General features: G+C 44.7%; 1 protein-coding gene across 4 annotated transcripts in view; it reads left to right on the top strand.

Moving 5' to 3' along the window:
- Positions 1-21,120, top strand: part of SORL1 (sortilin related receptor 1) — a 105,104-nt gene that overhangs the window by 34,898 nt on the left and 49,086 nt on the right. For all 4 annotated transcript variants that reach the window (XM_077839753.1, XM_077839755.1, XM_077839754.1 and 1 more), the window contains 14 exons: positions 248-417; positions 1,492-1,684; positions 3,609-3,726; positions 4,301-4,374; positions 7,145-7,233; positions 9,244-9,422; positions 11,535-11,721; positions 13,138-13,266; positions 13,639-13,724; positions 15,314-15,486; positions 16,895-17,026; positions 18,336-18,427; positions 19,009-19,255; positions 20,107-20,245. In XM_077839753.1, coding sequence (XP_077695879.1) covers positions 248-417; positions 1,492-1,684; positions 3,609-3,726; positions 4,301-4,374; positions 7,145-7,233; positions 9,244-9,422; positions 11,535-11,721; positions 13,138-13,266; positions 13,639-13,724; positions 15,314-15,486; positions 16,895-17,026; positions 18,336-18,427; positions 19,009-19,255; positions 20,107-20,245 — 2,008 coding nt within the window. The remainder of the gene's footprint in view (positions 1-247; positions 418-1,491; positions 1,685-3,608; positions 3,727-4,300; positions 4,375-7,144; positions 7,234-9,243; positions 9,423-11,534; positions 11,722-13,137; positions 13,267-13,638; positions 13,725-15,313; positions 15,487-16,894; positions 17,027-18,335; positions 18,428-19,008; positions 19,256-20,106; positions 20,246-21,120) is intronic.

Raw genomic sequence — 21,120 nt, 5'->3', positions numbered from 1 at the left:
TTGGAGGAGGGTTTTGGTGGAGGGGGAGAGAGCGAGAGAGAGAGATGACATGTGCAAGAAGCAGAGGAGAGAAATTTGTTTGCCAAGTGGAAAAGCTGTTTTTGGTGGAGGGAGGAGGATTTATTTTTAGGCATTTAAGGGGAAACGACAAACAATGGAGGGTGGGAAAACCTCCCAGCGTGTGTCTATGTAAGTGATGGATAGGCTGAGTAAATTAATGTCATTAACCCCTCCCCCCCGGATTAAGGAATACTACATTGCGGATGCGTCCGAGGACCAGGTGTTCGTGTGTGTCAGCCACAGTAACAACTGCACCAACCTCTACATCTCAGAAGCAGAAGGCCTGAAGTTTTCTCTGTCTTTAGAAAACGTGCTGTACTATAGCCCTGGAGGGGCAGGCAGTGATACTCTGGTCAGGTAAGGAGGGCTGGGCTGGCTTGATGGGACTCCTGGGCTAGGTGGCTTGAGGAACTCAAGATGAGAGAGGATGCAACATAGTGGGTAGCAGGTAATGAGCATTTAACGTCACAGCTCCCTAAAAGGTAGGCATTATGCCCATTTTACAGAGGAGGTGGAGTTGTTAAGTGGTTCATCCAAGATGACAGAAGAAGTTAGTAGTAGAGCTGGGATTAGATCTCAGGAGTTCTGGGCTCCCGCTCCTATGTTTAGACCAGGTCCTTAGGTGTAACTCCATTGATAGGTGCCGACTTCTACTCGCACCGGTGGGCGCTCGACCCCCCCCGCCCTCTGCCCCGACTCCACCCCTGCCCTGCCCCCTCCTGCCCCAGCCCCGCTTCCATTCCAGCCCCTTCCCTGAAGTCCCCGCCCCAACTCCGCCCCCTCCCTGCACCTATTCCAACTCTTTCCCCAAATCCCCACCCCGGCCCCACCTCCTTCCCTGAGCGCGCCATGTTCCCACTCCTCCCCGCTCCCTCCCAGGGCTTGCTACGCGGCCCGGCCGCAAGCACTGGGAGGTAGGTGGAGGAGCGGGGACTTGGCGCGCTCAGGGGAGGAGGCGGAGGAGGAGGTGAGGTGGGACTGGGGGGACGGGGAGGGGAGCTTGGCTGCTGGTGGGTACAGAGCACCCATTAATTTTTCCCCGTGGGTGCTCCAGCCCCGGAGCACCCATGACATCGGCGCCTATGACTGCATTGTGTTAATGGCGTAAGACCAGCGTGAGTGAGCGGAGCATTACTCCCTCTCTCAGTCTGAAGAACCTACACTATGAGGAAGGTACAGAGAGGCTGGGGCTTCTTTTTACTGGGGGCTTTGAGGTGACTCAGTAGAAGCATTTGATGAAAGGGCTCAGTATAGTTGACAGAGGTAAATTAGTCACTCTCGCTTAGTAAATTGGCTTTCCATGCTTTGTTTGATCTGGTTATTTCTCTGAGGAGAGAGGTCCCTCATGTTGAACGTACCTGCGCGTTCTCCCCCAGAATCCCAGCGCTTACTGCAGTTAACCAAACGACCCACATGTGCGTGCTGTTGCAGGTATTTTGCCAACGAGCCTTTTGCAGACTTCCACCGTGTCGAGGGTGTGAGAGGAGTGTACATTGCCACCCTGATAAACGGCTCATTCAGTGAAGAGAACATGAGGTCTGTCATCACCTTTGACAAAGGTGGAACCTGGGAATTCCTGCAGGCTCCAGCGTATACGGGTTATGGAGAAAAAATAGATTGTGAGGTAACAATGAGCAAAACCTGGTGTTTGCAGGAGGGAGGGAGCATTTTTAACCTTGTTTCCCCTGTTGGGTCAGTCATTAACCATTTGCTCCCTTGGAAGGATCAGTGCAAGAATGAAAAGGAAAAGAAAGATGACAAAAATGAAAATGTAATCTGTTTTATGAAATATCCGGTCATCAGTCCCCGTGGTACAGACTGTGGTTGAATGATCATTTTAAAGGGAATTAGATTACAAACAGGAAGGGTTACAAAATTAGATTACAAACAGGCTTAAGCACCCTATAGTACTAAAAGTGTCTGAGGATCTTGTGAGACAGGACCTTGGTTTGATGTTGCGGTCAGAAGGATGGCACCTCCAGCAGCCCCCGCATCATGCTGGAGCACTGGATCAGTACTGGGGCTAGAGTCTTTCCACTCATGTCCCTAGCCGGCTGGTTACAGGAGGCCGATGTTAGCCCTGATTGTTGATGAAGCTCCTGTGTGTCTATTGTAAAGAAAGGAAATGCCTGTTACAACAGAGTCAGTTGAAAGGATCTGAGGTGGTACCAGTTTGAAGACATTGTGGGTGTACTCCCGGCCCTGTTGAAGTCAGTGACAAAACTTCCATTGACGTCAGTAGGGCCAGGATTCCACCTGTTGTCTCCATATCAAATCACACAGATGCTAAAAATATAGGGCTCGATGTCGCTTAGCATGGGGTAAGAGGGTTTAAGGAGCAACCTGTCTTTGTGAATCCCATGTATGGATGGATGTACTCTGTCTTTTTGGAGAGCTCAAGCCCTGCTCCCCTGCCGGCTTCACTGCCAAGTCTAGCCCCCCCAGTTCGGGGCCAGGCACAAGAACCTGGCGTGGGGAAGTGGCTTGATGCACTGAACAAGCATGACATATTTAAAAGGCCTCCTCATTGTGAAAGTCTCTTAAACATGAAGCAGTTTAAACTGGACAATAGAACACTTTCTGTGTGTCTGTTAGTGGCTTTTTGATTACAGTGCTGGGAGTTTTTTTCCCTTGTGTTCTTTGGGATTTTTTTTCTTCCAAATGTAGCTTTTAATTAATGTTTTGAAGGTCACGGTTTTTCTAGGCGTTGTAAAGATTACAGTGGAGGCCCCTTTTATTATTTTTATTATTCAGAAGAAATAAATTATATGTTTAGTTACATTTTGCAGGGCACTGAGAAAACCCAGAGCACATCCCCTGTAAAAGGAATTTCATCATAAGAGTTCACTTTGGGCAGATTTTACATCATATAATCTTATTGGTTTTTGCCTTTTCTGTGGTGGTGTCTTTGTAGTATCTGAGCACCTCATGTAGACCTGTGAATTTATCCTCACAACACCCCTGTGAGGTAGGGAAGCATTCTTCTTCTTCTTCTAGATGGGGAAATTGAGGCATGGAGGTTTGTGATGTTAATTCCTGGGGGAGTTCATTGCACAGTCTTGGGCCAGTTCTCTCTTCCATATATAGACAAGCATTACCCTTACTGAAGAGATTTCCATTTTGCCAGAGGAGTAAAACTTTCCACGGTGGTCTTCATACTGGATCCTTAGTGGGTCTTTTAGATATCCTGGGCCCAGGCCACTGCATGCTTTGAAGGACCAAGACCATGAACTTGATTTGATATTCTGTGGGAGCTCAGTGTAGGAAGTGGACGGCAGGTGTGATGTGCTCGTGATACCTTGAGGTGACACGCTGCAGCGGGCTGTACCAACTGGAGTTTCTTAAACACTGAAGGCTTTATGTGCAGATATATCACCTTGCTCTAGTCAAGCTGAAAGGTGACCAAGGTTTCTTCTCTACCTTATGAGGGTGTTGGAAGGTTGAATTTACAAAGGTTTGGGAAGCATTTTGAGATGCTCACATAGGATCATGGCACATGAAATGCCTTTTACAGTAGCAAGTGGCATAGTGTGTTTTTTCTATTCCAGTTTTCAAAAGGCTGCTCTCTTCATCTGGCCCAGCGACTGAGTCAGCTGCTTAACTTCCAGTTGCGTAGGATGCCAATTCTCTCCAAAGAATCTGCTCCAGGGCTGATCATTGCCACAGGTATATTTTCCTCAAGTGCCTGATCCTGTGAGTACTGTCTTCAGTCTTCAGTCCCTGTTGACTTGCAGGCCTTCAGCACGTTGTGGGTTGGAGCCATTGCATCTGTGAAAAACATTGTGACAAAAAAATCAATTAAAATATGAATTTTGCAATCCTTTGTCCTCAGCACGCCTCATATAATTATTACTGCATATAAATTTCACCACCCTATTGCTGGAGGTAGAAACCCATTACACGCTTTGTAGTCTGTGCCTGCCTCTCTCAAAATGAAGGCTTTTAAAAAACATACAGGGACTCATCTCTGATTCACTATTCTATTGCGGAAGGCTCGCTCTGTTGAACATTTCAAACAGAGCTGATTTCATCTGGCCGTCCTTACCTTGATGTGGTTTTCCTGCTTGCTTTTAAAACCTGTAATCATCTTTTAAAACTTCTTATTTAAAATAACTCATTGATAGTGTGAAAAATCAACTCCTCAAAAACAACTCATTTGATTACAAGTTAAAAAATAGCTCAGAGAGAGCTGAGTTTGTTTTAAGAAACATCAAGAAAAATGACGCTCTCGTTCTCTTAGGCTCAGTTGGCAAGAATATGGCAAGCAAAACGAACGTGTACGTTTCAAGCAGTGCAGGAGCAAGGTGGAGAGAGGTAAGGATGCCATTTGCGTTGAACCTGCATGGCGGTTTGGCCAAGAAGGCACCTCTGTGAGGCAAGCATTGCTATGTTAGTCTGTAACTATTATATACAGTATGTTATGTATTAAAGGTGACCGACACATCCTTAATTCAAGCACAAACCAAGTAGCTTTCGTTGAAACGTGCTGAAAGCCCTAGAAATGGAATTAAAAAGGGCTTTGAGCGTCCAACCGATGTTTCCTGGTCCTACTTACTCTGACAGGTGCTATTATTCTGGTGATGTCATTTCAACCATAGAAGGGCTTGGAACAGTAGAAAGCACCAGATTTCTCTTTCTGCATTGGACACCATACAGCTAGAGCCTTCTGTGGCTGAACTTACCAAGACGAGCATGATGCAGCTGAACCATCAGCCAGAGTGGGTGGTTAGGAAGGTTGGCCTTGTGTTAAAGGCAGTGAACTCAGAAGATCTGCATTCAGTTCCTAGCTCTGCAACAGACTGATTGCTTGCAAACTTGGTCAAGTCACTTAGTCAAGAGAGATTAAACTTCAGTCCCCATCTGCAAAGAGAGACAGTATAGTTTCCTCTGTTTTTCTTGTCTCTCTAGATAGCAAACTCTTTGGGGAAGTACCTAGCATAGTGGAGACCTGATGTCAGGTGGCACCTCTAGGTGCCAATGTAATGGAAATAATAATAATAGCACATACTGGGGCATCACTGAGGATTGCTGAATTCAGGGGACCCAGGGAAGCGAGAATAATGTTTACATTCCTCTTGCGCTTAGTGCTGCTTTCGTCTGGATTTTCAGAGGCGTCAGACATGTTGGATTAAAGCTTTCGATGTACCTATTTATATATCTTCTATGTTTGAGTGCTGCCCTCTTAAAATGCAGACAAAACTCAGAGAAAAGCCAGTGCTTTCTGCCTGTTTGAGTGGCTGAGAAACCCCTTGGCACCTTCCAGTGGAATGAGATGTTGTTCTCGGTTTACGGGTGTTGAATGTTCTTTACTGACTGGGTGTTCTGGTCTGTGGCATGGTTTGTGGTCTGTCTGTACATTTTGCTGTTAGTGTAATATGGTGTTTCAACATCTGTAAACTGTTTAATCCTGTGAATAAAATGGCCTCCTTTTCCTCCCAGTAAATGCTGTGCGGTTTGGTTAACATTTGGGCTGCTGGGGCAGCAGTGGGAACATGCCGCTGTTTTTGTTATTGCCGAGATACAACCTTGTCCAAAGAACCCCTGTCCTTGAAAGCATGTACATATCAGAGATTCAACCTAGGAAAGGCAATGGGGGAGCCGTGTTTCTTCACGTAGGAGCTTCTGGAGTGACGTGGAAGTCTTTGATCTTTAAAAGCGAGATAGCCACATGCGTGCTTCCTGTTCTGACTTGACCTTGCACGGGGAGGGCTCCATGTAAAAGTACAAGATAAAAATGTGATGAGCAAGAGGGAGCTTTAGTTCACAAGACCCTGGCTTCTGAGTTTCTTGTTGGGATTGTCTAAATCTTCCTCTTGGTGCAAAGAGGGGAGCAGAAGTGGAATGACTCAGCACTTTCGAGTTTGCAGCTGTGCAGGAGTGACCTCGGTTTCTGCCTCTCGGTTTTGGCAAGCAGCTGTGTGAAAATCATCTGCTCCAGCCTGGAAAGCGTAGCAGTCTGTCGAATGCTGGTATTGTTTCAAAACAGAGCTGCGGGTGGGTCTGACACACGACAGTTCTTCTTCCCATGATGGATGTGTGAACTGGCTGATGGACCATTTAACATGTGGTTTCCAAGCACCCTTTGGTTTCTTAGTATTGAAGAAACCTCACAGACTCAAACATAAAACTGGCTGAAATCCTGGGAAACCAACCAGTCTCCACTCAGCTCACCGGAAGGTTTGCAAACATAACAAACTGCTCTAGATTTCGTTTACACCAGTGCAGCTCCTCTCACTTCGGTGACGTTATTCCTGATTTACACCAGTTTAAGTGAGAGGAGAATAAGGGTCCAGGGTCCTATTCTGCTCTTGGTTACAGCTGTGCAAGTTCAGAGTAACTCAGCTGCAGTCTAGATAATGCTTGGTTCTGCCATGAGTGCAGGGGACTGGACTGGATCGGGGTTTTCATCCTTTTTCTCTCTGAGGCCCCCCCAACATGCTATAAAAACTCCATGGCCCACCTGTGCCACAATAGCTCTTTTTCTGCATATCCAGCGGATTTTTAAAAGCCGTGGCTGACATTAGGGGGTAGCAAGCAGGGAAATTGTCTGGGGGCCCCCGCAAAGCTAAGTTGCTCAGGCTTCAGCTTGAGCCTAGGGTAGTGGGGCTCGGGCTTCGGCTTGAGCCCCAGGCTCCAATGCGTCTAACGCTGGCCCTGCTTTCTGGTCTATTTTGATGGCCCCCCTGAAACCTGCTCGCGGCCCCTCAGTGGGCCGCGGACCCCTGGTTGAGAACCACTGGACGAGATGATCTGTCGAGGTCCCTTCCAGTCCGATGATTCCAGTTGACCCTAGACCACAGCCTGTAAACACTTGAGTCTCTATTGCCGGAGCCCAGGAGACCTGAAAATCAGCACCAGTTCAAATACCCAGTTCATATAGAGCGTGTTTTATACCAAGGATTTCAGTCCTGATTCAGCAAAGCTTCAATGGGACTTCAATACACGATGAATATACTTAAGGACTCAAATGAACAAGAGCCTTTGTGGTTATATTTTATGGTTCATATGATGCTTTATAACCTCATATCAAAGCCACCTCAACATTCTCTCATTAAGCTTCCTGTGTCGGTGTTTCTTTTCTCAGGCACTGTCCGGACCCCATTACTACACTTGGGGTGACCATGGTGGCATTCTCGTAGCAATAACGCAGGGCACAGAGACAGACCAGCTCAAGTAAGTTACTGGGGTGGATGGGTTTTCTTTCAAATTGCCTGACAGAAGCAGATGACTTCCCAAGAGATGTGAGCCAACAAAAACAATAGACTAGCAAGTGACCCCTTGATTTTGCCCTTAACATATCCTTGATATGCTAATCCATCACCCTCTCCCCTGCCCCGTTCTAAAAATTTTAAAGAAACTTCTCACTAGTGGAACAGGAATAGGCTGAGGTATACAGGATATGTGTTTGTGGTACAGTGCTGTATTTCCATGGCTCTGTGCCTTATTCTTCACTGTTCTCTCTTTGCCTTGCTGCTTATATGGCCCCTATAGTCAAAGTGTCTGAGTGCGTGACCAACACTACAGGCTTTATCCTCACAGCCTCTACGAGGTGAGATGGCATTATCCCTGTTTTACAGATGGGAAACTGAGGCACTGGGCCATTAAGTGTCCAACAGGAGATCCCTGGCAGAGCTAGAAATTGAACCAAGATCACTTGAACCCCAGTGCTTTAACCCCAAGTACATCCTTCCATTTTGCAATAGGGCAATTCCATTGACTTCGGTGGAGGTATGCTGTTGCAACGCAGTGGCGGCCAGCCCCCGTCCAATAGAACTGGACTGCGTATGAGGGTTTGTAGCATTGCCACACTTTGGACTAGGATATATATATATTTTAGGATTTTTTTTTTTTTTTTTAAACACACATCCCCAACTTGTCAGGGACAGAGCTATATATTACGATAGAACCGAGGAGAGGGTTTTTTAAATTATTGTTTTGATTTTACACATTCCCCATTTTCTCCCCTGTACAATCCCAGTCTCCCCTGGCCTTTACATGCATGCCTAAGACCCCAAATATTTAACACCCGCCGTTGACAGTGGGTCATTGAGCATGTAATTACTATGCTTGCTCTACCGGCATAGGGACTGATCCTGCAAGCATTTGCTCGTGTGTGGGTGGTCCCTCAGAAGCCTTGGGGGCAGCTAGCATGAGCAAGGGTTACTTGCATACGTAACAGTTTGCAGGATCAGTTTACAGCCCACTGTTTTAGATAACTGCAAAGAGATGTGGGAGAAGTCTAGCCTATTTTCTCCCGAATGCCATTAAATGCTTTGGCTTAATTTCCCTTGTTTTTCTTTTTGCACTGGAAGGGCTGCTTTTCTCAGCTGTTCTGACAGTGAACTAACTTAAGAGCTTAATTTAAATATTATACAGGAAAGGTTTCAACATGACAAAGAGCATGGATTCCTACAGAAGTTAAATATGCTACAGAGATGTACATTGAAAGGGAGCATCCCCTCTGACATAGCTTTGGTGTCCAAAAACTTAGGCCTAAAACTTAGTCTATGATATGAGCATCACTGTTGTGTCAAGGAAGCACATGTGTTGCCTCATACCAATGTCCCTTGGCTGCTTCGGGGTCAGTCTCTCTTAAAAAGGTCAGAGAGCCTTGTAGGGAATTTGCATCTGGTTCACATCTGTGGTGTTGGGAAACCAACTACCGTCTACAGAGCAGCTTCTGCCACGTTCTTCCTTTTGTGCACAGACTCTCACAAGCTTTGGCTTTTCTCACTGACAGAATTTTAAGCCACATAGTTGCAAGCAGCTGTCACTGTCCTGTTACATACGTGTGCAGGTGTATCTATGAAAAAAAGATATCGTCCAGATAAACTATGCAGCTGCTTGTTTCTGTTTCGTGATGAGTGTGGTCCGGTAGACTTGGAATTGAGAAACCTGGCTTCTAATCCTGGCTCTATCACTGACCTTGAGCAAGTCACATCTCTTTGTGTCTCAGTTTCCCTACCTGCAGAAGGGGGCTAATGACACTGATCTTTCTTAGTAAAGCACTTTGAGATCTATGGATGGAAAAGCCAAGTGTTACTAGTCATGACCATGACCTTAGTAAGGTTTTGAAAGAACCTGGTTTTGTGTAAATTTAGAAATGAGCAAATAAATCCCAACCAGGAGGCCACCAGGAGTTTATTTGCAGCAGTCCCACCGTCCTTGTCTCTCCCCCTCTAGGTACAGCACAAATGAAGGGGAGACCTGGAAAACATTCACTTTCTCAGAGAAACCGGTATTTGTGTATGGGCTTCTCACCGAGCCGGGGGAGAAGAGCACTGTGTTCACCATCTTCGGCTCCTATAAAGAGAACGGCCACAGCTGGCTGATACTGCAGATCAACACCACTGACGTGCTTGGTAAGGGACCTGGTGTACTAATGTGGCATTGAGGTTTGCATGTACGGCGTCTGTTTATCCCAACGCCTTGCTTTTCAAACACATGGGTGTCCGTCCATTCATTGAAAAGCAGCAGATCCCTGCAACTTCCCCCATTGACTATTAATGTGGGGACAAGTAGGGCCTTTAAAAGTTCATGTACTCATGGGCTCTCATCGCTTATCTGCTGAGAGGGAGAAAGAGGAAGTACAACCTAGTCATCTGATCACAACGATAACGTTTTCAAAAGCACCTAACTCACTTATGGGCATTAGTCCTGTTTTCAAAAGTAACTTAGGAGCCCAAGTCTCATTGAAAGTCAAATCAGCTCTTCAGCAGGGCTCTGCAAGGCTTGAGGGCGCCACCCATGTGGTCCTTTTTGCAGGCTCAGAGCCTAAGGGTATGTCTACACTGCAATAACAACCCTTGCCACCTAATGGCAGAGCCCAGGTCAGTTGACTCGGGCTCCACAGGGCTTGGGCTGTACAGCTAAAAACAGCAGTGTAGACATTTGGGCTTGGGCTGAGACCCACCCCCCTTTGCAGGGTCTCAAATCTCAGGCTCCAGCTCAAGCCTGAAAGTCCACACTGAAGTTTTATAGTCCTGTGAGCCTGAGTCAGCTGAGCCAGGCCAGCGGCAGCCTGTGCCAGAAGACTTTCATTGCAGTGTAGACGTACCCTAAGAGAGGCTCACCTTCAGAAGCCAGGAACTTCAGTGATACTGTTCCTCTTCCTCAGGTTCTGTGCCCCTTCATGCCCATTGACGGAACTTTTAGATTGAAATGGTCGCCAAGGACGTTTGCATTTTTCCTCTGTAGCTAAAATCTCCTCTCAGGGAATTGAAGGATTTTAAAAAGGGAAAACAACAACAAAACACCCCAACAACCCACTTCTGAAAGCCAGGCCAATGAATGATTTATATCCAATTTCAGCTTTGATTGTGCAGCAGCATTTTAATCAAAGGACAGTTATGCTTGGCAGAGGAATTTGCCTGACTAAAATTTATAACCGATTCCCTTGATGTTTTGTTATAAGTGGATCTGTTTGGGGATCAGATTGACTTCATTTAAGTAAGTCGTCGCAAATGCACTGTCATAGCTTTGGAGTCGTTTATTGCCTTCTGTCACCGAACGTCTCTCCTCTTCCCTACGCTGTGCGTCTTGAATCGGAATAGTGCCTCTTTTTCTATTTGTTTTGGGCAAGTGGGTCCTACTCCACTGATTCCTATGGAGAGACCCCTGATTCCCCCGATGTGAAAGAGAGGGAAAATTGGCTCCGTAAGAGGATTTCAGCGACTACCAACTTTGTCCGGAACTGAGCAGTTAACCTGGAGGAAGTGGAAAGGCTGCCTTGGCAAGCCTTTGAGCTAGCCAGTTCCCTCTTTTAAACCCAAGGCATCAAAGATATTAAATGCAACTCTTTCTCCGCAGCACCGGGCCTGTAAACTGGGCTTGGAATCTGCGGAACTCAGCAGGGCATGGTGGAGAGGAATCCCACTGCAAACTGCCACCGGAGCACTGAGACCTGGAATCACCTCCTTCCCCCTGCTCGCCTGCTCTGTAGGGCGAAGCCTCAGAAAATCCATGTAGCAATAGATCTTCTAGTCCATAAATCCTTGCTAAGAGCCTGCTCTGCAGCACACAAAATGTGCTCATATCCCCTGTATGGGCTTCTGGGAGCCCTTTATATTGTGAAACCCCAGCACCCTAGAGAGAGGGGCGGAGTATGTGGGAATCAGTGACGTTAGCCTGAGGTGCTGTTCTTGGTACAAAAGCGGCAGGGAATGTGAATGTTCATACGATGTAACTCAGGCTCCTGAAAAGACAAAATACTAGGCCTGATTCTCCACAGTTTTGCGCTTTGTGTGGTTATTGGCAGCTGTGCAAAGATTAAAATGCTAGCAGATCAACTGGCTTCCAGCAGTGGTTAGTATCTTCAGCCCCCCAGCATCTTGCATCCATTCTGCACAGGGGTAAAAGACAACTCCCGATACAGGGACAGAAGAAAATCAGGCCCCCTCTTTTTAAATCTCAAGTCTTGGGTATGTAGGTCATGGTGACTTTTTTATTTAACCCAAGCATGTCATTTATCATAGGCGTCCCTTGCACAGAAAATGATTACAAACTGTGGTCACCCTCTGATGAGCGAGGTAATGAGTGCTTACTGGGGCATAAGACAGTTTTCAAAAGGAGGACTCCTCATGCGACTTGCTTCAATGGGGAAGATTTTGATAGACCAGTTATGGTCTCCAACTGCTCATGTACAAGAGAAGACTTTGAATGGTAAGTACCAATTAATTCCCTTTAGTCTGGGTTGTTATTCAGTTATAAATATCAGTAACTAACAACAGTGAGCAAACAAACAGATCCAATTTATTTATCTCTTTGTATCTATGGCCTGGTTTTATAACAAAGAACAGGCTAAATAGACTGAAAACATTCTTTGATTAATAGGAGGTAAGAGGTTTCATTCATGTCTTTGAAGCACTTTGAGAGACTCTGAAAGGTGCAATAGAAAAGCAAAGTATTATTACCGCATCACCTCTCCCTTAAAATGGATGATTTCCAATGACAGAGAGCTACTATAGAAAAGCTAAGAGACCATTTAACCAGATGGATGTGATTGGTGCTGCTATGTAATTTTATTTTTAATTTAGATATCAGTGAGACTAAACAGCTGTCAAGATAAAGGAGCTTTGCTTTGACAATCGCATGTAAAGGTTATTCGTTAATGTGTGAATTGTTGGGCAGGGCCAGATTTTTATAAAGAGTTCTGTTCCCTGTTAGGCACCTAAATAAGGAATAATGATGAATTTGGTTAGAGCTGGTCAGAAGGGGAATAAGGACTGTGGGATTGGTTTCCAGTTTTGCAACTAATTCATTGTGTAAGCTTGGACAGGTCACTTGACTGGTTTGTGTCTCGGTTTACCCATCTGTAAAATTAAGATAATGTAACAATAATGCTTTTATCTAGCACTTTTTTGCATAGATTGCAAAGGAGGTAAGCATCATTATGGTAGAACTTTGGAGTTACGAACACCTCGGGAATGGAGGTTGTTAGTAACTGAAATGTTCATAACTCTGAACAAAACGTTATGGTTCTTTCAGAAGTTTAAAACTGAACATTGACTTAATACAGCTCTGAAACTTTACTATGCAGAAGCAAAATGCTGCTTTCCATTTTGTTTTTAGAAGTTTATGTTTATCACAGTACTGTACTCGTTTAATTCTTTTGGGTGGGTGGGGTCTCTGCTGCTGCCTGATTGCGTATTTCCGGTTCCAAATTAGGTATGTGGTTGACTGGTCAGTTCCTAACTCTCGTGTTCGTAACTCTGAGGTTCTACTGCATCCCCATTGTACAGATGGGAAACTGAGGCACAGGGACTTGCCCAACGTCACCCGGTAATCCTGTGGCAGAGTTGGGCATGGAACCCGGGTATCTGGAGTCCCAGTCCAGTGCTGGCACCCATGCCCTAATGTGTTTTGATGATTGTGAGGTTTAATTACTTAATGCCTGTAAAATGTTTTGAGGTTTTTCGATACAAGCTGCTGTCTGATGTCAAAACATTGTTATTAATTTGAATGTTACCATTAATGGTCTTCCCAACACATTGTGATTCTAGCACTGTTGCAAAGAATACATGAAAGTAGCAATATAACTTGATAGCATTTCCTTTCCCCCCCTCCCTCTGCCCGCAGTGATTTTGGTTTTAAACTGAGCGATGACTTATCATTAGAAGTTTGCATCCCTGATCCCGAATTTGCTGGGAAACCATATTCCCCACCTGTGCCTTGTCCCGTTGGCTCAACTTATAGAAAGACTAGAGGGTACGTACTGCACATGGGCAAGAAACTTGTCTTTTCAAATTATTATTATGTATTTGCATTACTGTAGCTCCTTGGACCCCCAAGTCAGACCCCCATGGTGCTAGGTGCTGTACAAACGCAGAACAAAAAGAGGGTTCCTACCCCGAGGAGTTTACAATCTAAGTTTTTGAAATTTATTTGAATGATATTAAAAGAAGGATCAAATAAATAAGTGATTAAGGGAAATGCACCCATGGAGTGCACAATATAATGTGATTTATCAACTCCCTTAATTCTAAATCCGACAAGAACCGGTTGGTTGCACATGAGAGTATGCTAGCTTTTTCCTTTAAGAAATGAATGTGTGTGTGTGTATATATATATATATTCCAGCTACCGCAAGATCTCTGGGGACACGTGTGTAGGAGGAGACGTTGAATCACGGCTAGAAGGGGAACTGGTGCCATGTCCTCTCGCAGGTAAGTCTCTGTGGGAACACTGCCACCCTGGTGGCTTCCTTGCAAAGTCTGTGTTCCTTTCACTGCCTGTTTAGGGACTATCCACAGATTCCCGTGAGGCTCTCAGAAATCTGAGAAAGGTAATGGAACTGCATCTGAAATATCTGAGCACGTAAAAAGTCTTTTCTTCCTTCTGGGTCCCTTACACAGTTTTTGAGGGTTTAGCCTTGCTCACACTGGAGTCAGTGAGAGTTTCTGACATGGGAGCAGGTTTGAATTTACACTTTTACGTGACATGGAGTTTGGATGCCCCAACTCCACTTGATTGGGTGTCAGAGTAAGGGCTCAATTCCACATGGTGCTAAACACCCTTTGCTCACTGAGGGGAGCTGAAGACATGAAAATAGGTGAGAACTGGGAACCAAACTCCTCCATGATTTCCTGACTCATACTGTAGTAGGTTTAGAATAAGATTAAAACAGAACAAATAGAGCAAGAATTCTACCTCTCCATCCCTTTACTGAGCCTGCAGAGCCCCCAGACAGCCACGGCTCCCCGTCCTGCTCCCACTGAGTCTGATGGCCATTTGGGGCTTTCTGTGCCCATGTGGGGCAAAATTTATGCCTTAGCACTTCAGTGGTGTGAGCCAGACAAGTCACACGAATATATTGCCTCCTCCCCTTCTCTTTCCAGACATGAGGGCCCTGCAGTGATCTCATTCACCCATGTGCTGCCAACGTAATTAGCATTCCGGTCATTAGAGCCTTAATTGAATCTTGCGTTATGTGCAATGTGATTAATGTGCAAGAGAGAGAGGGGGAGAGGTATCTGCAAGGGAGAAGTACAGCATGATCCAAAGCAAGCCAAAATCAATGGGAGTTATTCTCTTGGTGTCAATCAAGATCCCCTACTCTTTTCCCTCCCTCTGTCCAGCCCCTAGCCTGACTGGTGTCTTAGGGAAGGGCCGAGTGGTAATCAGAGAGGCATGAAATGTTCTTTACAGGACCAAACCTCACCTGGTTTGGGATTTTGGCACAGACTTCCGTGCCTAGGAGTCCCAGTCCTGGGCCAGGACCCCGTTGTGCTAGGTGTTGTACAAAACAGACGGATGGTCCCCAATTTCTTATATGATAAGTATTTATGTTACATTAGACCCCAAAGACGCCAATTGGGATCTATCGACTTAGGCACTTTTATGGCTTGCAAACATAATGCATTTAGGCTCCAGAGAAAGCACTTGGACAATTATTTTTTTGGCCAATGTTTTGAGCTGGTTATTTTTTTTTTTTTAATATTGACAAAATTTAACATTATAAATAAAAGAAAGAACCTACTTTTGCAATTTTCAGCCTCTTTTTCCACCAACCTGAATAAATAATAGTGGTAATAATTTCCTTTCACTTTTGTGGGTGAGCTACAGAAATCTATGGCTAGTGACATACACCAATTAAAATCTTCTCTCTCCAAAAACAAGGGCCTGAGTCTCATTTATGATAAGGTCCTAACTGTGTGGTTTTGGTCAGAAATGAAGAAGACCCCATTTATTCCCCTTATCCCCAAGGGAACTCGTGGGAAAAGGCTTCTACATAAATATTTCTCTGTACCTCTAGAAGAGAATGAGTTTATTCTGTATGCCACGCGCTACTCCATCCACCGGTACGATCTCTCTTCTGGAATCAGCGAGGAGTTGCCTCTGACTGGATTGCGAGGGGCAGTGGCTCTGGACTTTGATTACGACCACAACTGTTTGTACTGGGCAGATGTGACGCTTGACATTATACAGGTGAGCGGGGTTCTGGGCAGTCCCTGCCTAGCACAATGTTCTGGGATGTTTTCCTAGAAGAGCGTATACCTTGTGTGATATAATAGCCGAGTGGATTGAGCAGTGGACTGGGATTCAGGAGACTAGGGTACTGTTCCTGCCACTGGCCTGCTGGGTGACCTTAGGTAAATTGCTTCACGTTCATGTGCCTCAATTTGCCAATCTGTAAAATGGAGAGAATGCTACTGACCACCCTTGTAGAGTGCTTTAAGGTCTGTTGATGAGAAGCCCTGTATAAGAGCGAAGCATCCTTATTATTAATGAAAAACACAGCCGTAGCCAGGACGGAGCTATGTTTTTCTGTCTTTGAGACCCTCATGTAACCCATCTTAGAAGGGCTAGTCTGGTCATGAATGTCCTTTAGGTTCTAAGGGCCAGATCCTGAGCTGGTGTAAATGACTTTACATTGATTTATACCAGCGGAGGATCTGGCCCTGTATATCTGATTTGTAAGATAGCAGCTACATAAAGACAGATTTCAGAGTAGCAGCCGTGTTAGTCTGTATCTGCAAAAAGAAAAGGAGTACTTGTGGCACCTTAGAGACTAACAAATTTATCTGAGCATAAACTTTAGTGGGCTACAGCCCACTTCATCGAATGCATAGAATGGAACATACAGTAAGAAGGTATATATATACATACAGAGAAGGTGGAAGTTGCCATACAAACTGTAAGAGGCTAATTAATTAAGATGATTATTATTATAATAATTAGTCTCTTACAGTTTGTATGGCAACTTCCACCTTCTTTGTATGTATCTATCTTCCTTCTTCCTACATGTTCCATTCTGTGCATCCAGTGCTGTAGCCCACAAAAACTTATGCTCTAATAAATTTGTTAGTCTCTAAGGTGCTACAAGTCCTCCTGTTCTTTTTGCAGCTACTGAAAATGATAAGAGGAAAAAGTTAATAATTATTTTAAGCCACATGAGAGGATTTCATTGGTTAAACCCCAGGTTGGGAATTTTCTACTGAAGCAGAGAACCTTCTACCGAGGTGGAGAAATTAAATTGCGTTAGTCTTGTCCTTGTGGGTGAGACCTTGAAAACCATTACAAAGCACTTTTCAAAGCGCCTATCTTCTGCTCTGAATGGAAATAAAGGGTGGCACATATCACAAGAGGAGTATTTTCCCCTTTAGCCAAAAATGTCTCCTATTCCCTCTCTTGTGCTGGACACCTGTTTATCTCCTGGCCTCCCTACATCCCAGAAATGGATGTATCTCAGGGGAGCTGTAATAGATACGCTTTGCAATGCAAATACTGCTGGTAGGTTTTTCTCGTTAGTGGCTCCTTTGCTAATTCCCCACCCCGAACAGCTGAGTGCACTAACCTTGATACTTAGAATTTTCTATTTATTTGTTTGTTTTAGCGTCTTTGTCTAAACGGCAGCTCTGGACAGGAGATAATCATTAGCACTGGCCTAGAAACAGTGGAAGCGTTGGCCTTTGAACCTCTCAGTCAGTTGCTTTACTGGGTGAACGCTGGTATTCCAAAAATTGAGGTATGTCTGCAACCGATCTTCATGATAGCAGGTAGCTGTAGCCACATTGCTGTGTGTTTACCAGGCCTTCAATCCGTTGCACCATGTGTATCTTTGAGTCTCCATTCCTGGAGGATGGTTGTGGGGGGGCAGCTGAATGTTGGCTGACATATTAGGGACAGTAAGGCCATCCAGCCTTCTCATCCAAGGCCTTATTGCAACTACTCATGCATAAGACAGAGTAGAATTCAGCCTTTTGTATTTAAAATGGAAGATCAGTGAATTACAAAATGCATTTACCAAGGAATGACGCTCCACCATCGGTAATCATATAGGCATCAAAAGCTGCAGTAAGATGGCTAGTGAGGGACATAGACTGAATATCCAGCCATACTGTCTTATGAACCTAAGTAGAGATCAATCTGCTTGGTGCTCGATCTGCAAGGAGGCTACATCCCTTTAGGATTTGCTATGATGATGATGGAAGAGGGCTTACACTGTAAATCAGTTTGACACTTTCAGATCCATATGACACATTCAGGGAAGGCTGAACAGTCCAAAAAGGGATTCACAAGTACGCTCATAAATAAACATGGCAAGTTTGCTCTGTTGTTGATCACCAGTATTTGGATAACTGCTGGTTCCTTCAGGAAAACAGCGGTGAACCGTGAAAGATGCACAAACGTTATCACAAAAGCTTACTCCCTCCCAAATTTTGTGCATCACTTGGATCACTCTTACACCCCCCAAATTTTGTGCATCACTCTTCCTCATTCTCCTAGTTAAAAATTTTACTCATCCAGTCAGTGAGCAGAAACAATATCGTGGTTTATGGTTGGTGACAAATTACAGACTGCAAATGGTTCAAATGAAGAGTTCCCAGCAGAGCCCATAGACTCAAATTTGCATGCGTAACCTGTTCTTCAACTACTGCCCAATAACAAACACACTCATCAAAATTAAGGACAAGTTGTGAGCGACTGGCAAACATCAGGGATAAATTTGTCAGGTAATTTACCTGCAACAGGTTATTTGAACTGCATTAAATGGAACATTTTCCTCTCTGTCATGTGGCAGGATAGAATTAGCTACACATAGTGCATTACGGCAGTAAGCAATTTGTTCAGCAATGTGGAAATCACATAAGTAAATGAAGCCCATAAACTTTTATCACTTGCCTTAAGATAACTGTTTGTCAAGTATGTATGCGTTGAACTGTCATTTGCTAAGTGGTTGTAATTAAATGCTCCAGAATTTCATTTAATTTTAAACAATGCAATTGCTCTTCATATTGCAAACAAAAACCACCCACCTCTACATCTTGTGCTAGGTTGCCAACCCAGATGGAGACTTGCGATTTACTGTTCTGAATTCCTCTGTACTCGAACGACCCAGAGCCCTAGCTTTGGTGCCTAAAGAAGGGTGAGTAGGACCTATCTGTGAATAGTCGTGTTAATTTGTATTAAAACCAACCAAGTCAATCCAGCACTTTTCATCAGTACTAAATTCATACCAGATCAACGTAGTGCGCTCCTCCATGTGCTGTTTTGAAAGCTGTTTCCCTGCGTGGCTCTTTCTCACCTAAATATTATGATCTGGGTAACTGGGCTTCGGTTCGATTGAGATTGGGAGCAATTTTCCATTTCCCTCACAATAACGTTGCCTTGGTAAGAACCGGCAAAGCTGCTAATGGTTATGCAGTAGAGGAGGCAGAATACTGGTCTCTTCAGTGGAAGTATGTGAGAAGTTGACCTTTTCGAAACTGACTGTTTGCTGAATCACTTCTTTACTTGTGGTTCATGTGATATTTAAACAGTCCTGGAGCCTTGATATTCCCCCTGCCAGGTGCATTCCATTGAATTCCATTGAGTTCCTGTTAAAAAGACATACTCTTTCTGCGAGATAGGATTTAAAGGGTGGAGTTCACTGTTTCGTGTGGACACCTGTTTAGATGAGGCCTTGTATTATTATTTTAAATTAACTCTGCTTATGGACATAATCAGGTTGATGTTCTGGACAGACTGGGGAGACTCTAGACCTGGCATTTACAGAAGCGATATGGATGGTTCGTCGGCCAGTTGCATTGTCTCTGAGGGAGTGAGATGGCCAAATGGCATTTCTGTGGATGATCACTGGATCTATTGGACGGAAGCCTATATGGATAGAATCGAGAGGATTGATTTCAATGGGATGCAGAGATCTGTGATACTGGATAGTCTTCCTCATCCCTATGCTATTGCTGTATTTAAGGTATTTATACAGTGTGTGTGGAGATAAGTATAGTAGATATAGGGGCTCAGCCCAGACTGCCCAGTTTGGGACTGAAACTGTGATAGACACTGAGCTGTGTTGGGAGGCCCCAAGCTCACCATGAACTCTGACCCAGTTCACCAAATGGTTTGCAACTGTAACGCACACACATGGCTTTTGTTTCAGGTTCTGCACAGGTCCAGTTTTAAGCCTTTGTTAGCTTCTTTCCTTTGGACTTAAGAAACATTCCGACAATCCTGTTCTGAGATTCGTAGGTTTGAGAACCGCAGTAATCTGGATAACTTTTGGCTAACGTCTCTGAGATGTCTGCCTGCTTATCTGAACCCAGCTTCATGTTTGTGCTTCACTAATTCTTGTTTGTACTGCTGTGTCCATGCAAGCAGACACGCGCAAGCAGGGGCTGGGACTCAGAAGGCCTGGGTTCTGTTCCAGACCCTGCTGTTGACTCACTTTATGACTCCATTACAATACAATCCTACTTTCCCCATCTATAAAATGGGGGTAATGACACTGACCCAGCCTTGCCGAGTGCTTTGAAGCCACATGAAGAGCAATAGATAAGTGCAAAGTAGTATTAGCGGTCTATGAAACCTTAGGGAGCACAGGCAGCCGCCATGCAAAATATTACCCTCGGTTTTCAGTTGAAAATGACTTTATGAAATTGGTCTTCTGCACTGGCTAGTTGGATGAAAAATCAGGATTAACTGGGAGTTCCTGATCTGTAGATCCTCCTTCAAATCCTGAATTTGGAAAAGAATAGGTTTGCAGAGGTCATGTTATTTGCCTGTTTCCACCAAAGCATGGACTAAGGAGCAAAGCTTGTGTTTCAGAATGAAATCTACTGGAATGATTGGTCGCAGCTGAGTATTTTTAGAGCATCTAAATACAGTGGGTCGAGAATGGAGATTTTAGTTGGTCGATTAAATGGGATCATGGATATGAAAATCTTCTACAGAGGAAAGACAACAGGTAATGTGGAGTGCTTGTAAAGACCTTTTCTAAGTAGACTGTACGCAGAGGTTTTCAAAAGCCATCTAGGGTGTTTGGCTGCTTAATTCCCATTGAATGGGGTTTGGGAGTCTGTCTATCTTAACTGCTTATATTGTCCCCCATCACCATAGTATCTGAGTGCCTCACCATCTTTAATGTATTTTATCCCCAGAACACCCTGAGGTAGGGCAGAGCTGTTATCCCATTGTACAGATGAAGAAGTGAGGCACAGAGGGAGGGAAATCACCCGGGGGGGTTGGCAAAGCAGGGAATTGTGCCGAGGTCTCCAAAGTCCAGGCTAGTGCCCTAACCACTGGACCATCCTTCCTCAAATTTTTTGAGTCCAAATACATCCAAATTCCTTAGGTGACTTTGCAGCTCTCAGCCATAGAACTAAGCGTTGTCTATCTTTTGTGAATGGTGCTTGCTGACGGTAAATTTCAGCAAGATAGATGTACATCGTGATCTCTTTATCACATTTCAGCTTTAAAATCTTAAAATCTCTCTGTCACCTCGAGGTTGCTGGTTTGAGTCCAGTGCAGGTCTGGTTAGGTAGCAGTTGTTACTATCCGACAGCTCCTTGGTGACCTACATGAAAGAGGATTTGTTGGGTCTCAGGCTAAAGGGCAGATGTGCACTCATTACAAAACCACTGGCCTTGCTGGAGCCCATGTTGACAGTTCGAAGCGGAGAGGTCAGGGACTGAACAGGCTTTGAGAGTGAACTGTCTTTAGATGAAACAGTAGCACGAATATTTAGAGTTCAGAGCCTGTGACTGAGAGGCCTCCAGATGGCTTAGAATGAATTTAAAGTACCATCTTAAAATGAGCCCACCCGAGCAGAAAGTCACTGAC

Source organism: Eretmochelys imbricata, chromosome 22 (assembly GCF_965152235.1).
Source record: "Eretmochelys imbricata isolate rEreImb1 chromosome 22, rEreImb1.hap1, whole genome shotgun sequence".
Taxonomy (NCBI): Eukaryota; Metazoa; Chordata; order Testudines; family Cheloniidae; genus Eretmochelys; species Eretmochelys imbricata.
Note: the sequence above shows the minus strand (reverse complement) of the source record. Positions and strands in the feature narration are given on the sequence as shown.